This window comes from Puma concolor, chromosome D3 (assembly GCF_028749965.1).
Source record: "Puma concolor isolate L17-30 chromosome D3, mPumCon1.1.hap2, whole genome shotgun sequence".
Classification (NCBI taxonomy): domain Eukaryota; kingdom Metazoa; phylum Chordata; class Mammalia; order Carnivora; family Felidae; genus Puma; species Puma concolor.
In genome coordinates this window covers 66,428,291-66,444,254 of record NC_141678.1, presented here as the reverse complement: position 1 = coordinate 66,444,254, position 15,964 = coordinate 66,428,291, and the positions used below count along the sequence as shown (strand labels likewise).

Below are 15,964 nucleotides of genomic sequence, written 5' to 3'. Positions count from 1 at the left end.
AGCAACTATTCCACAAAGCATCTCTGCGTAAAAGGTCTTGGTTTAGGTCTCTGTCCCAAACCCCTTTGTAAATCCCACAATAGATAATCTTGTCTGTCACCACATAGCTCTCTTCAGTGTGGTCTGGGCACGACGGTACTGTATACTGTGTGGTATTGTATACTCTGTACCACTGTGGCAGACATGTTTATCTGCTTGTCCAATAGCCATTCTTCCTGCATTCCCTGCAATATGGCGGAGCTCACCTGCTATAGTAGGGGCTGACAATGCCACATGCATGCTTTTACAGACTCCTTTGCAGCCAGGAATGGCCTTATGACCCTTTTATGCCAAAAAGACACAAGTGAAAGCATTTTGGGAAAGATTTTCCTCCCTGATAAAGAGAGAGAGACATGAAAGAATGACTGTCTTGCAACTCTGGTTGCCTCCTTCTTCCTGATGTGGCTGTGAGGTTTGTAACAAGGCAGCTGTTTTGGGACCATGAAGTAACAAGCCCAGGGATGAAAATGAAGTCTTCTGAGGATGCTGCAAAAGAGGAGGAGGATAGAAAGAGACTGCATCCTTGATGACATCACTGAGCAGCTGCACCAAACTTGGAGCAGAACGTTCTACTTTTAGGAATGAAACTACTGTGGTTTAAAGTACTTTTGGGCAGGTATTCTCTTACTTGCTGCCAAAAGCATGCCTACTGGTATGGATGCCTGGCATTTAGTGATATATTCTTGTCTTCTGTTTCTTAGAAGGAGGAAGTCACTGAAACACTGTTCCTTCAACCTCGTTGGCCAGCTACCTCTTACATCCTCATCATCATGCTACTCCCTTTCCTCATTTACTGGTCAGTTCACCTCATAAAGTTCTGTGAGAGCAGAGGCCATGACTGACTGGTTCACTATGGAAGCCCAGTTCCATCATGTGATAGTCATTCAACAAATATTTGCCAATTCGTGAGCCAATGGGGGCTTTCAAGGAGGTAAGATCCTTAGAATTTGGCTACTGCCTAGAGGTGAGGGAATGAAGCTAAGGATGATGAACTGTTTCTGGATTGTACGGTTGGCGAGAGGGTGCTACCTTGTAAGTCAGCACAGGGTGGAGAGCAGAGTCATTGAAGAAGATGAGTTTTGCCCTGCATGTGTTGAGATGGATACTTTTGGAACAGTCCCCATAGACGGTTGAACACCAGGTCTGGATTGAAGCTCTGGAGAGATGGGATTGGACGGGAAGATGTATAGCATGAGAGAAGTGATTCTTGGGTGCTGCCATCTCATTGTGTGGCACTGCCATCTACCTTGTTACCCAAGTGAGAATTCGGGAAGTCATCCTTGACACCTCCCTCTCCCTCCCTTCCCACGTGAATCCATTACCATGATTCCACTTCTTGTCTCTCACCCCCATAAACTTCTCTCCATCCCCCTGCTACCACTAGAGTTCAAGCCAAACCACATCTCTTCTGCACTACTGCAGTGGTCTGCTTGGTTTCCTGAATCCACTCCAAGCCCTTTCACTCACTGTAGTCCCGCCACATCAGTCTTCTCTCACTCCTATTTTTCTTTTTTTTTTTTTTTTTTTTTTTGAGAGAGACAGAGACAGCATGAGCAAGGGAGGGGCAGAGAGAGAGAGAGAGAGAGAGAGACAGGGAGAGAATCCCAAGCAGGCTCCATGCTGCCGACGCAGAGCCAGATGTGGGGATCGAACTCACGAAACCGTGAGATCGTGACCTGAGCTGAAACCACGAGTCAGACGCTTAACCGACTGAGCCCCCCATGTGCCCCTTCTCTCACTCCTTGAAAGCACCAATCCTTGTCTCAAGGCCTTTCTGCATGAGCTTCCATCTGCCAAGAACACTGCTCTCTCCATCCTCCAACTTCCTCCACCTGCCCATCTCTGGTCGACTCTAGGTCTTGGCCTAAACCTCACAACCTCACATACCCCCGACGCCATGCACCTTTGTAGCCTCAGAAATTTAAGTTTGTTGGAACACCATGGGGTGATTTGGCTTTTGGTGACATGTATGGGCAAAAAAGCCAACCAACTAACCAACCAACCAACCAAATAAACAAAGAAACAAACAACTTAAAAAACCCCTATTATCAAACTTGAATTATTAATTAAAATGAGAACTGTAACTATCCAGGGTCAGGAATTCACGAGTATGGACAAGTGCATTGTTTCCCCTAGAAGGCAAATCTACATAGGAAACCAAATAGCTTGTGAGTACGGGCTCAGACAAGGAACATTAGCTGCTTGATCTAAATGATTATATTTGCTAAGCCATGATTCCTCCAGTGTGCCCATTGCTACCACAAGGGTCTCCCTAGACACCTGTTCCTAGACCACTACTCCCCGTGCTGGAGACCCCCCCCCCCCACTGTGTCTGCCTTCAACTCCTAAGCTTCAGTGGCTGACCTGGTCTCCCTCAGATGTAAGGTTGCTTTAGCTATGTTAACACCTATCTGGTTAATATTTAGTAAGGTTAAGGTCAGGCCTTGGAGCAGTCGTTTAGACGATTTCACATGTCAGCTTTGATCTACTACGTGTGTTTTATAGTTCGATTTTAAGAGCTGTGAAAGCAGACTATAGAGGATTTAAATCCACTTCTTTAAAAGTCTGTTATTTACTATATTTGTTTAAATTCCTTCAGGATCTATATTGCTAATTGTTTTAGCAAATGGCACTCTGTAGCCTTGAAATTATAAGCCTTCTAATGTTCTGGGGGGATTGTCAAAGCAGGTTCAAGAAGGAGATTTTAGGGGCACCTGGGTGGCTCAGTTGGTTAAGCATCTGACTCTTGATTTTGGCTCAGGTCATGATCTCACTGTTCCTGGGTTCGAGCCCAGCCTCAGGCTCTGTGCTTACAGCATGGAGCCTACTTGGGATTCCCTCTCTGCCCCATGTGCATTCTCTGTCTCTCAAAATAAATAAATTAAAAAAAAAAAAAGGAGATTTTACTCTAAAGATGAAAGCCTTTTGGAAGGAGGTTGTTAGATAAAAGGAAGGCTGAAAACATTCATATGCATAAAACATTTTGCTATACTTAACAACCTCAAAGATATTTCTGCAAGATTGTCTGTAAGAGGCCCCCCCTTGGAAAATCCTGATCTTGAACTTAACCTCCTATCTCAACATATTTCATGCTAATCAGATGTCATAGGTAACTATTTAGCATTTGGAGTCTTTAGCTGAAGAGCCTTAAAACCTTTTCTCTGTTTTCTACCGAAGACCAAAGGGGGCATTTAATGACCAGATCACTCTTGTATATTTATCATCTTGAAACAATAGGTAGAAGAGGTTTTGTTTTGACAGAAGGCATTCCAATGTGGCTAATCTACTGTGGCCTTCTTCTATTTCTTGTTTGGACTGCCTTTGAAGGTTGGAGTGAATTTCCATTCTTACCATGTTTTCTTTCAAACACGCTAACCGTGGATGAAGGGAGGTGGGAGAGCAGTCTCTGAAGGCAGGTTTCAGAGACAAGCACTGCTTCACCTTCAGGGGCAACGTTCTGAGAAGTAGTTCCTCCCAGAATGCTGCCCCCTGAGGCCCAGTCCTGGTGGGGTACCGAGGGCCCGGATGGGATGCCTGGAGCTGCCTGGCGGGATATTCATCTTAAAGTCTTAGGAGCATGTCCTGAATGTCCATGGCTATCCTCAGTAATCCAGTCTCAACCCTGAGTGGGGAGAACGATGTGTAGTTGAGAGGAGACCCACAGGGATGGGCCCATATATCTGACTTGAACAGGGTTTGCTCAGAGGCACGTCTGGTGCTGTTACCAAGTAGAAGAAAGGAATCAGGGGATACCAGCACATCAAAACATAAGCACATATAAGCAAGACACAATTATGCATGTGATTGTTAATATACACACACGATAGCTATAAAAGGCATAGGTGACTTTTAAACAAAATCTGTACAAAACTGAGCTGTGAGTATAATTTTATTCATATTCTTACCTAGAAATTTGTTATACAAACAATAGGAAAAGAATCCAAGTGATCCCTGAGGAAACTAACAAAATACTCACTTCATTTCAGGGTAACACTTAGTAACAAAAACAGCTTGAAAAAATTAATACCATTTAAATTCGGCCATGTACAAGGCTTTAGAATGTTCCTATTTACACGCCTGTGTGAGCCCACCAGCAGAGGGTATACGGAGAACACTCCAGCTCCTGTGAAGATGGGCCTGGAGGCATGTCAGAGGCTCTGGTTCACTCAACCACAGCCTGGACTCTTCTCTCCTGGTTTATCTTTGGTTCTGCTTTCGTTTTTGAGTCCTCCTCCCCTGCCCTCCCATCAAGTCTTATTTCACAAATTCCCTAACAAGGGAGATTTCCGTTCACACGGTGAAGATTTAGTTTTTCCACATGACTCTATGACAGTTGCAAATTCAGGGTTTCAAAAGGCTTTGGTCACAGGGTTGTTAAATCAGAACAATGTTTGTTTTCCTGAGAAAAGGAAGAAGTGGACTTCTCCCTGAAATATTTTAGGTTGGCTTCCCTTCTTCTGTTTATTCCTGCAGCAACCTAAATATTTTGCACTGAGCACTGCAAACCCAAAGGGGGGAAAAACCCTTTAGGATTCCACGGTTTCTCTTTCCGAATCCTCCAAAACACTGAATCCATACAGATTCAGCGGAAGGTAGCGAGTGGCACTTTCTATGGCATCCTCAGTGTGTTTGGTTATAGGATGTTTATAGGACTGATGACTTTAAAATTAAAACAAAGAAAAACAGGAGAACCCTTTACCTTTGGGTTCTGAGTGAGAATATTTTGAGTGTGCAGATAATGACTTTTTTTTTCATGAAATTTTTTTTTTTAAAGAAATTCAACAACTTCCAAGCATCCAAAAACAATCTGAACTTAACTTTCAGGCTTTATAACATGTAAAACATCCCAAATGGATTGCAAATTGTGGCGTTAAAGGACCCTTGGATGCTGATAACTTGGTTCTACACGTTCCTGGCATTTACAAAATCAACATGTGGATTAAAGTGAAAACAGCTATGCCAAATATTTCATAAAAATGTAACTTTTCTTTAATATCTAGGAACTGGTTAAGCCAGGAACTTCTCTTATTTTACCTCATTGAAAACACAAATGCATTCTCATAAGAAAAAGATAATAAACCTTATCTAAAAAAATCCTTTGCCACGTCTAAGAAAAATAACATTCCAGAATAATTTTGACTGATAAAATCCCTTTCTCTCTCCTACAGCTGTGTCCGCCTGGAAAGAATCAGCCCATCTCCCGTAAGAGAATCCCACCCACACAGGGCAGGATCCAGGCCATTCTGCTGAGGGGCTGGGGCATGAGCTGTGGGCACTACCACTGTCATGTGTAAGTTGTATTGATTTCAAACAAGTCACACTGCTTATCTGAGAATTCTGGGTTGACTTTGACTTTGTGACCATGAATTCCATTCACTTGAGGCTTAGTTGTAGAGCTTAATTTTTAATACTGTTAACATCACGTAGCCTAACCAAATACCAAGAATATCAATAAATGTCAATCATTAGCTCTGGTCTCACATCTTCGTTCTGTTGGAGCACTTGACCTTATAAATATATTAGTCTTAGCACCAACGCCCCACCAGGGCACACCATCTGGTCTCTCACATGTTTGGGGATGCTCCTGGAGTCTAAGAGAAAGCTACAAAATGAGCCTAAGAGCAGATCGCCAATGGGTTAGTAGTACGAAAGTTGTTAAAGGCAAAAAACAGCAGTTTGCCAAGACCCTGGGGGTCACCTGGGGCAGTCGGTCAGCCACCCCTTGTGACCATGGCTGTGGGTGGGGTGGCTCTCACAAAGGGCTTTCAACCATCCTTTTTTTCTTGGCTTGTATGTAGAAGATGCGGTTTTCTTCAGGATAAGTGACTTTACCGAGGGGCATCCTGTACATGTTGGCATTTTTCGTGGTCAGCAAGAGGAACAGTAGTGTGGCCAAACAGAAGGGCCAGGTACAAGCTGGCAATCCCGCCTGAAGAGGAAGAGACAAGGCACATGCTCCTCTGAGATCCTGTCACAAAGTACCACCCTTCATCCTATTCTCATTCAGCCCAGGGGGATGCATCCCTGGAGCACTGACCCAGGCTCCACTAATGCCCAAGATGGAGTCCAAGATCCCAGGGCATTTAGCAGGTGAAATGCCCTCATCTGCTTCTTAGGGTGGTCATTTGCCTGTCCACCTTGTACATCTTTCCCTTCCTTTCATACAGTGGGCTTCCTATGCCACGGGGCACCTAGAGATGTCACTTAGCAAGCCGCCAATGTCTCCTGACCCTCATCACACCCACAGGGCCCCCTTTGCTGAGTTCAGCCTGTGGTGCTGTCTCTCCTCCCGATTTCCACCCAGACTAGTCTTGGACTCTACTGGCTTTCCTTCCTCTTGTTCCAGTTCCCAAATAGATTCTAAGCTCCTTGAGGGGAGGTCCTTCCTCTGGGCTGTTCTTGGCAACTCATGCAGTTCTGAAAGAGAAGGTCAAGGGCAGGATAGTGCTGAAAAGGAAGGAGAAAGAGGGGCAGGAGCCACTAAATGGGAGATGGTTTTGCCTATTAAATAGTTCAGCAGGGGTGGCACCTGGGTGGCTCAGTTGGTTAAGTGTCCGACTTCTTCTCAGGTCATGATCTCACGGTTCACGAGTTTGGGCCCTGCGTCAGGCTCTTTGCTGACAGCTCAGAGCCTGGAGCCTGCTTTGGATTCTGTGACTCCCTCTCTCTCTGCCCCTCACTTGCTCATGGGCTTGGTCTCTCTCTCTCTCTCAAAAATAAATAAAACATCAAAAAAATTTTTTAAATACTTAAGCCAGGATGTGAGTCTGAATAAGTCTTACGACTGATGGAGATTTAAAAAAGGACAAGGTGTGGGGCACCTGGGTGGCTCAGTCGGTTAAGCATCCAAGTCTTGATTTCGGCTCGGGTCATGGGATTGAACCCTGAGTTGGGATTCTCTCTCCCTCTCTCTATGCCTTTCCCCTGCTCTCTCTCTCTCTCTCTCATTCTAACATAAAATTAAAAAAAAAAAAAAAGACAAGGGGTATGAAAAACTAATGGCTTGACCCAAAACAAAAAACAGCACCATCTGGGTCATTAGCCAATTATATTTTTCTCTCTTTCCTGATTTCTCAACCACCACATGGTCTTGGCTTTCTGTTCAAGTAGAAGATATTCTAAGGTCAATTCCCTGACACTCAGAGTTAGAATATGAACTTGATAAATATGTTATACAGCCTAAGTTTCACTTCTTTAAATTATCAATCTGATATTTTTAGCAAGCCTGGTGATTGTAGTTTGGATTATAATTCACGAAGAAGCTACAAGGTGAGTGGGGACAGGCAGGTCCAGAAGATGAGAAAGTAGTGGCTATCACAGCCATGGATCCTGCATGGGACACCACCCAGGGGGACCTTGGGAGGGTTTCCATATCATCAAAAACTGATCAATCATGTTACGACAATGCAAGATTAAAGCAAACTCACCACAGCCATCATGTGTGACAGGCTGACTCCAAGGTAGGCAGTGAACAGGGCTACAAACAAAGGGGAACAACAGCACTTAGTAGGTGCACTTCTCATTACAGGGAAGACTGCCTTCTGGTATAAATCCCCTGGAAAGGAAACTTCCATGTTTTTCCAGCCAGCCCAGCACCCTGGTTATAATTATGAGCTTAGAGTCGGCAGCTCTGGGTTCAAATCCAGACTCCACCACTTAGGAGCTTGGTGGCCTCCATTCTAAGCCTTCACTTTCTCACCTGCACAATAGAGGGAATAGGAATTCCTTTCTCACGGGGTTGGTGTGACACGAAAGCAGGTAATACTTGGGTTTAGCATGCAGTACGAAGCACTCAGTAGGGGTGCCTGCGTGGCTCTGTCGGTTAAGCGCCCGACTTTGGCTCAGGTCATGATCTCGAGGTCCATGGATTTGAGCCCCACATCAGGCTCTTGTGACAGCTCAGATTCTGGAGGCTGCTTCACATTCTGTCTCCCTCTCTCTCTGCCCCTCCCCCGCTCATGCTCTGTCTCTCAAAAATAAATAAACATTAAAAAAAATTTAAAAAGAAGTACTCAGTAAAGGTAGCTTTTCTGTGATTACTATTTGGTTCATGTTACTGCTGATCCTTAAGGAAAAGGCTTTCCATGGCCAATAAACTTCCCTGTTATTTTATCTGAGCATGGTTGGACCAAAACGAAAAGTATGAATGTTTCTTCGGATAGCACGGTTTCTGTACGATCACAAGGATTCTCGTATTGGTTAGAATTCACAGTTAGAAACACTTGTGGTATAAAAAAACAGATGCTAACTCAGAGATCAGTAGAAACGGAACACAAACTTGGGATTTCTCCCCATAACATTTTTCCAAATACCATTAAGATCGGCATACGGGCTAATGAACTAACATGCTATGTTTTTATTTACTCTGAGCAAGCGCAAATCTTAAAGTAGCAGTTTGAGTATATCTGTGACCTTCAATGTGAAACAACAAAAACAAAGCTCTCAAGTAGCTAATCATCAGTTGAAGGTGGGGGGGTGGTGCTCAAGAAGGCTCAGGGAAGCCCTCGGGTTTCACCAAGGCAGGCTGCAGAATGACTTCATAAGCTGGCCACACAGCCACCTGGCCCAGCAGCACTCACCGGTAGGCACACCCACCATCTACTGCCCCAAAGCAGGAGAAATCACACAGCCACCATGGGGCGGGGCAGGAAGTGGGGGCGGAGGGACTCCCTCCCTCATTTACTTTACCACAGACTTCCAACCTTTTATCAATCTTTGGTCTTTTTGTCCTGGTATTTTTGTTCAACAGTATGTGTTTCAACATCTGAATTGTCTCCAGCTAGCGGGAAAGGCGTGTCTTGGAAAGACAAGCTTCAAACCCCAGCTCTGCCATTTAATTGTACAACAAATCCCTGAACTTCGGAATCTGGTTTTATCATTTGTCAAAGGGCAACTTGAAGATGCTCTTTACAGGGAGGAGACGGATCTCACATGCAATCCTGTATTTCCACAAAGAGCAGCTCTCAAACCCATCCCTGTCCCTGGGGGGTGAGATACTGATCTGAGCAGAAGCCAGCAACAGCTTGGGTTGGAAGAGCTTTTTTGTTGGGTTTTGAGAATTTCATTCTTTTTTTTTCTATTTCATTCGTTCATTCACTCACTCACTCATTCAACAAATATTCACCGGCACTTGAGCAAGTACCGGAACATTCTGTCCTTGCTCCCTTGGGCGCCGGCTCTTCTAGGAGATGTCCCCTGAGCACCTGAGACTTCATTGCCACTTCTCTCCATTTGATACTTATTACATTTGGAAGGCATTGCTCTGGTTTCTTACTGTTAGGCGGTTTCCAGGTGCTCTCCAATTACAAGTCACTTTTCTCCCCATAGTAAGAGAGTCAGACTGCATAACAGTAACTGCCCATCAATTAAGATTTGCTGAATCAGACTGGGAAAGCCTTACGGTAGAGGTGACATTCTGCACACCACAGTTTGTAGGTGATGACTCTGACAGAGCTCTGGGCAGCAGAGGGAGAGGAGAGGCCCCGAGAGCTGAAGGGCCGGCAATGTCCGTCCCCACAGGCCACCGTGTACAAGTCCTACTGTGACAAGCCAAGCATTAAAAGGAGACGAAATGTGTTTACAGTTTGCACTGATAAAATAACAAGACCGAGGAATTCCTTGGTGGGCAGCTTCCGGTGTCGAGGCAGGGAAGGCAGCAGTGCCGGGCCCTGTCAGAGCTTCCCGGGTCCTCTTGCTGATAAGGCCATGTGATCTAATGAAAGAGCAACTCTGTAATGAATGTCCGTTCTTTATTTACTTTGGCTGGCCGAGTCGGTCTTTGGTTTGGCAGGGTCAGGGTGACATGGGCAAGCTGGAACTTGCTGTTACGTTTTCCATGTGAGATTTACCTTACAGGAGGGGGCTGGAGGTCTGCCTCAAAACTTTATGTCCAAAGAGGGAAAGGATGGCCAGTACCTAGTGTGGATGAAACGTGCCCTCTCACACACCACTGGTGGCAGGGGAAAGCGGGATGGCCCCTGGGGGAAGGCATCTATTGAACGTGGCATCTACTGAAGTTAAACTTGGCAGAGCTAGGACGTGGCAGAGGGTCTGGGTTCTCAACTAATTCAGTACGTTGCCTCATCCATTACGCTATGCCATTAAAGAAAATCTGACCTGTCCGAAGGAAGGTAGGCGCGATAGGCACAGTCACGGCCCCCAAAGACGTTCACGCTCTAATCCCCAGAACCCGTGAATATGTTACCTTATCTGTCAAAAGGAGCTTTGCAGCTGTGATTAGGTTAATGATCTTGAGACCGGGAGATGAGTGTGGGTTATCCAAGTGGACCCAACGTAACCCGAGGTCCTTATAAGAGGGAGGCAAAAAGTTACACTGAGGGAGCAGGAGGGAGTCTTTTTACACTCTGCTTTATACTCTTCTGTATTTATCAATTTTTTTTTTTTTTTGGTACCATAAGCCCATACTACTTTACTTCTATAGTGAAGAAAATAATGAAGATATTCCTGCTTTGAGGAAACCCATCTGCTAACATCTTGGCCTCATCCCTTTCCACAGTCTAAGATCTCAGCAACAACTCGTGTGACCAAAAACAGTTTCTGCTTGAGCTTGAAGGATGTACTCAGGCTGTCCCCATGCTGGCCCCGACCATCCAGTCAGATTGCCTCCACCAACAGGACTTCCTTCTCTCAATTTTAGGACATACAGAAAAGCCACCGTGTCTAGGAGATGCTTCTTTTTTTTTTTTAATTTTTTTTAAATTTATTTTTAATGTTTATTTATTTTTGAGAGAGAGAGACAGAGTGAGAACAGAGAAGGGGCAGAGAGAGAGAGGGAGAGACAGAATCCAAAGCAGGTTCCAGGCTCTGAGCTGTCAGCACAGAGCCCGTCGCAGGGCTCAAACCCATGAACCGTGAGATCATGTCCTGAGACGAAGTGGGGCACTTAACCAATTGAACCACTCAGGCACCCCTAGGAGGTGCTTCTTGATGATTCTGCACTGTCATGTGCCCCCAGGGAATCTGGTACTGCAGATGTGTCCTTGTTCTGTCACAGATATCATATGGTCTCCAGTGGGCTTGCTCTCACCCACCTGGCTTCTGCCCTTGACCATAACATCTGCGCACAGGAATTTCTGGATCTAAAGTTGCTAATCCCCTAGGTCTTCCTAGGGGAGGAAGTTCAGATACATCATATCCGGCCATGGCCACGTGGGTTTCATGAGTGTTTAATATGTATTTTCTATCACCGCCCACACAGAAACGTAAATGTAAGCCCCTTGAATAAAAGACTTGAAATCTCAGGGCGCCTGGCTCAGTCGGTGAAGTGTCGGACTCTTGGTTTCACCTCAGGTCACGATCTCATCGTTTGTGGGATCGAGGCCTGTGTTGGGCTCAGTGCTGACAGCGTGGAACCTGCTTGGGATTCTCTCTCTCTCTCTCTCTCTCTCTCTCTCTTTCTCTCTCTCTCAAAAATAAACTTAAAAAAAAAAGATTTGAAATCTCAAAGAATCTCACAGTAAAGCTTCTAACCTGGCCTACCTCAGGTGACACGTAATCAGTTTTCTCCTTTGCCCTAAGCTTATGAACAAATATGGGAGAATGAGCAAAAAGTTTGACAGGACTAGTTGGTGAAACAGCTGTGTACTATAAGGAAATTGGCAAAATGACATGTAAAGTGGCAACACCACAACAATCTGAGATTTTTTAACTTCACTGCAGCATCAGAAAATTAAAATTGAGTGAGGCCTTAGAAATCCTTGGTCCTGCTTCCTGCCCAGTGCAGGAATCCATTCCACATTCTCTGCCTGACATGTGGTCTACCCTTTTATTTTATTACCTTATTTTTTTTAATTGGGGTATCATTGACATACAATATTATATTAGTTTCAGGTGTACAACATAGTGTTTCCATCTTTGCATACATCGTGAGATGCTCACCTCAGTAAAGTCACCGTCCATCACCGCACAAAGTTAATACAATATTATTGACTAGATTCCTCATGTTGTATATTACACCCCCCATGACTTATTTATTTTATAACTGGAAGTTTGTACTTCCCTTTATCCATTTATGCTCCTAATCCGCCTCCTCTCTGGCAACCACCAATCTGTTCTCTGTACTTATGGGTCTGGGTTTTGCTTTGTTTTGTGTTTTTAGATTCCACCTGTAAGTGACATCATATGATATTTGTCTTTCTCTGACTTGTTTCATTTAGCATAATGCCCTCAAGGTCTACCCATGTTGTTGCAAGTGGCAAGATTTCATCCTTTTTATGGCTGAGTAGTATTCCATTACGTGTGTGTATGTGGTCCACCATTTTAATAGCGGTGTAGGTAACTTGGATTGATTAATCTGGTGATAAACTGACTCTACACAAGTATTTCCATTAGATTACAGATAATTTCTGCACATTCCACCCTTCCCCAGTATCACCCAGGGATACCCCAGTATCCCTACACTCTAATACATTATCTTACTTTTTACTTCGTATTGAATTAGGGATGCCAGAGGCTCTGGGCGAATATGTCTCCACTTTACAAGGGCCTGAAAAATCCGTTAGCTTTTCAAATCTATATCACTTGAGGTGTGTTCTCTTAAAGGCCTGAATGCTGCCACTGGGAACAGAGTAGGGTAGGGGAATTACAGAAGTTGTTACCAAATGTAGATTCCGGGCTTGAATTTACCCTAATTGACTGGATGCCCTTCAGCACATCACTTCACCTCTCTGGCCTCAGAACCCCAGTAGTAAAATGAGAAGGAAGGTGTGGGGGATCTCCAGAACCATCTGGCTCTGACAGGAGGAGTCTGGCTGGAATATGGGGGTCCGAACGGATGAATACAGCGGGTCTGAAAATGCAGTCCCCGGAGGAATAGCATCAGTGCCACCTGGCCCTCGTTAGAGACGCCAACTCCTCCCCCGCCTGTAATGACGAATCAGGGACTGGGGAAGGGGGGCAGCCATCTGTGTTTTAACAAGACTTCCAGGTGATCCTGACACTCCCCGACGTGTGAGAACAGCTGGTTCCTGTGATTCTCAAAGAGCCACATGTAGTCCTGCCTGACTCACCAGGAGAGATGGCTCTGTGTTTAGCTTGACTCACTTTATTACTGTTTCTTGGGTCAACGACTAGTATGAAGAACATAGCTGTTTCTTGGGTCAACGACTAGTATGAAGAACATAGGACGAGTCAAGTTTCTATCCCCCAACACATACATAAGGCAAATGTTTAATATGGCTCAACAGGCTCTCCTGTCCTCACGATAACCCATGAGGAGGGCCCAGCAGGGCTTAATCCTCCCAGAGAGAGGAAGCCACCTGCCCTGCTCACATACGCAGAAAGCCAGGGCCCAAACTGGAACCCTTGCCCCAGTTCCTGACATAGTCATATCTTACTGTTTGGGCTGATCCCATGGTTATGAGCGAGCCTCCCTCTGAGGTACAGTATACTCACCGCAGGCAAGAGCCAGCAGGTGGGTTTGCCAGGTCAGTGCCATGAACATCCCTCCCATTGCAATGCAGGCCAGAGAGCTGTTGAAACCCCAGAGTCCAAAGTAGATGTTCTCAAATGGCGCTGAAAGACTGAGTCCTGTTAGGTAAGACAGAAGGAGTCACAGCTGTGGACAAAAGGCAGCATGCTCTGGAAGGAGGTTAGGGGTGGGGGAGGCACCAAGGGAGTTCTTGGAAGCAGAGCTCTCAAGAAAGGTCTGGATGGGGCGCCTGGGTGGCGCAGTCGGTTAAGCGTCTGACTTCAGCCAGGTCACGATCTCACGGTCTGTGAGTTCGAGCCCCGCGTCGGGCTCTGGGCTGATGGCTCAGAGCCTGGAGCCTGTTTCCGATTCTGTGTCTCCCTCTCTCTCTGCCCCTCCCCCGTTCATGCTCTGTCTCTCTCTGTCCCAAAAATAAATAAACATTGAAAAAAAAAATTTAAAAAAAAAAAAAAAAAAAGAAAGGTCTGGAGCATGGAAGACGCCGGAGGGGGTGCATGCAGCGGAGGAGGTGCTCGATATCCCATTGCCCGTCTCAGGCTTACCTGCCGCTATCCCCAGCAGCGACCCGATGGCAGCGTGCAGGCACATGAGCGGGGAGGAGAGCAGAATGGCGCCCAGGAAAATGCCCCCCGACCACGGGTTATCACAGCCGTAGATCTGACCGACACCCACGGGCAGGGATTTCAATAGCTGCAAAGCCATTTAGAGAAGGAGGTCATTAAAACAGCTGAACAGACACCTACAAACACATACAAGGCAATGGTAGAGTGGGGTTGTCTTTTGAGATCAGTGTGACTAACTTTTTTATTTTTTTAATTAAAAATTTTTTTTAATTTTAGAGAGAGAGAGTGCGTGCAAGTGGGGGAGAGGGGCAGAGGGAGGAAGAGAGAATCTTAAGCAGGCTCCACGCTCAGCATGGAGCCTCATGTGGGGCTCCAGCCAAACCCATGACCCCGGGATCAGGACCTGACCCGAAATCAAGAGCCGGGTGCTCAACCAACTGGCCCACCCAGGTACCATCACCCTACCCCCACCCCCCGCCTTTTTAAAAATTCTCTCTCTTTACAGAAAAACCTCACACTTTTGCTTTATCCCAAAAGATGCACCAGCCCATACCTGCTGCATACTGAGCACACCTTCCTAGAACCCCCTTCACTCTGGGGCTCTGTTGCTGCACTGACACGGTGGCTTTGGCTGCTAAGCTCCCAGGTGGAGTCACTGCCTCACAGCTTACACTTGTGTTGCTTTTAACTGTCCATTGGTTCTCAGGCCTAATACATCAGTGCACACTGTGGTCAATAGAAGTACTATTGCTCCCTTGCAATTGGGTTGTTAAGGCCAGAGACCCAGAGTCGGGTTCTCTTATCCATAATTCAGAAGCAATTATCAGCAAGTTCATGAATCAGGACCCTATTGACACTTCTGCTGTTAATGAGAACATGTATTTATTTAAACCAGAATATCCTTAGCTTATTCCAGTTATCAACAACTGCCAGTCAGTGCAAAAAAACCCCCACAAAAATACATGTAAATGTCATGTAAATTTACACGTAATACATGTAAATTTCTACTTTCTGGCCGAGGCCTGAATTCAGCTCATGTGTTCACAGAATGGCAGTTTTCGGGAAGGGACAGGGTTTGATTTAAGCTAACAAATGTGAATAGCATTTTATAGCAACACATTCGGTAGGTCCAGGATAGGCATAATTAGCCACACTAGGTTCCTTTGTGACCAAGACCATTTACTGAAAGATGCCTTCCCATCTTGCTCCCTCCGTCTTCTCTAGGTCACATGTATACCTTCTGGGGGCCTTAGGGAAGCAGTGACTCTGACACAGGGGGCTCTGCCTCGGCACGGGGAACTGCCCTCTCCCTTCACGCGTTAGGCTGGAACTAATGCTGGCTTCCAAATGCTGCATCAGTCCTTGCTCAGAGCACGGGACCATACTGTGAGTTTGAGTCTATCCTAAGATGGACCTTAACATTTCCAGCCCACACTGGATTTTCATGTCTACGCGAAATCATTTCCTGTTTCTCTAGAGCAGGGAACTTGATGCGGGCAAAGACTACTTGGGCTTTCATCTCAGAACCGGACAGCAGAACTATCCCCTGGGTAGCCCGGGAGGTGGAATCTGGGTGAGATGGGAAATAAGGGTGCTGATGTTGGGGCGGTAGTTCATAGTGAGAAGAGCAAGACCCTTACCTCTGCGGATCAGCACTATCCAGCAGGACTTCCACGGAGGTGGAATATTCCATATGTGTGCTGCCCAATACGTGTGCCTACTGAGCACCTGAAATGTGGCTAGTGAGGCTAAGAAACTGAATTTTCAATTTCATTTAATTGTAATGAATTTCAAATTTAAATTAAAATAGCCACATGGGGATAATGGCTACTATGTTGGACAGGGACATTTTAGATAGATTACTTAACATTATTTATAATATTTTTCACAGGGGATTCGAATAAACATTTGA

The 15,964-nt window shown here is 45.6% G+C and overlaps 1 protein-coding gene across 8 annotated transcripts in view; it reads right to left on the bottom strand.

The window, feature by feature from the left end:
• Positions 1–3,910: 3,910 nt before the first annotated feature.
• Positions 3,911–15,964, bottom strand: part of LOC112868110 (urea transporter 1) — a 53,993-nt gene continuing 41,939 nt past the window's right edge. For all 8 annotated transcript variants that reach the window (XM_086682874.1, XM_086682877.1, XM_086682873.1 and 5 more), the window contains 4 exons: positions 14,032–14,179; positions 13,453–13,587; positions 7,467–7,516; positions 3,911–5,968 (listed from right to left, as the gene is read on the bottom strand). In XM_086682874.1, coding sequence (XP_086539000.1) covers positions 5,792–5,968; positions 7,467–7,516; positions 13,453–13,587; positions 14,032–14,179 — 510 coding nt within the window. In that variant the 3' untranslated portion in view covers positions 3,911–5,791. The remainder of the gene's footprint in view (positions 5,969–7,466; positions 7,517–13,452; positions 13,588–14,031; positions 14,180–15,964) is intronic.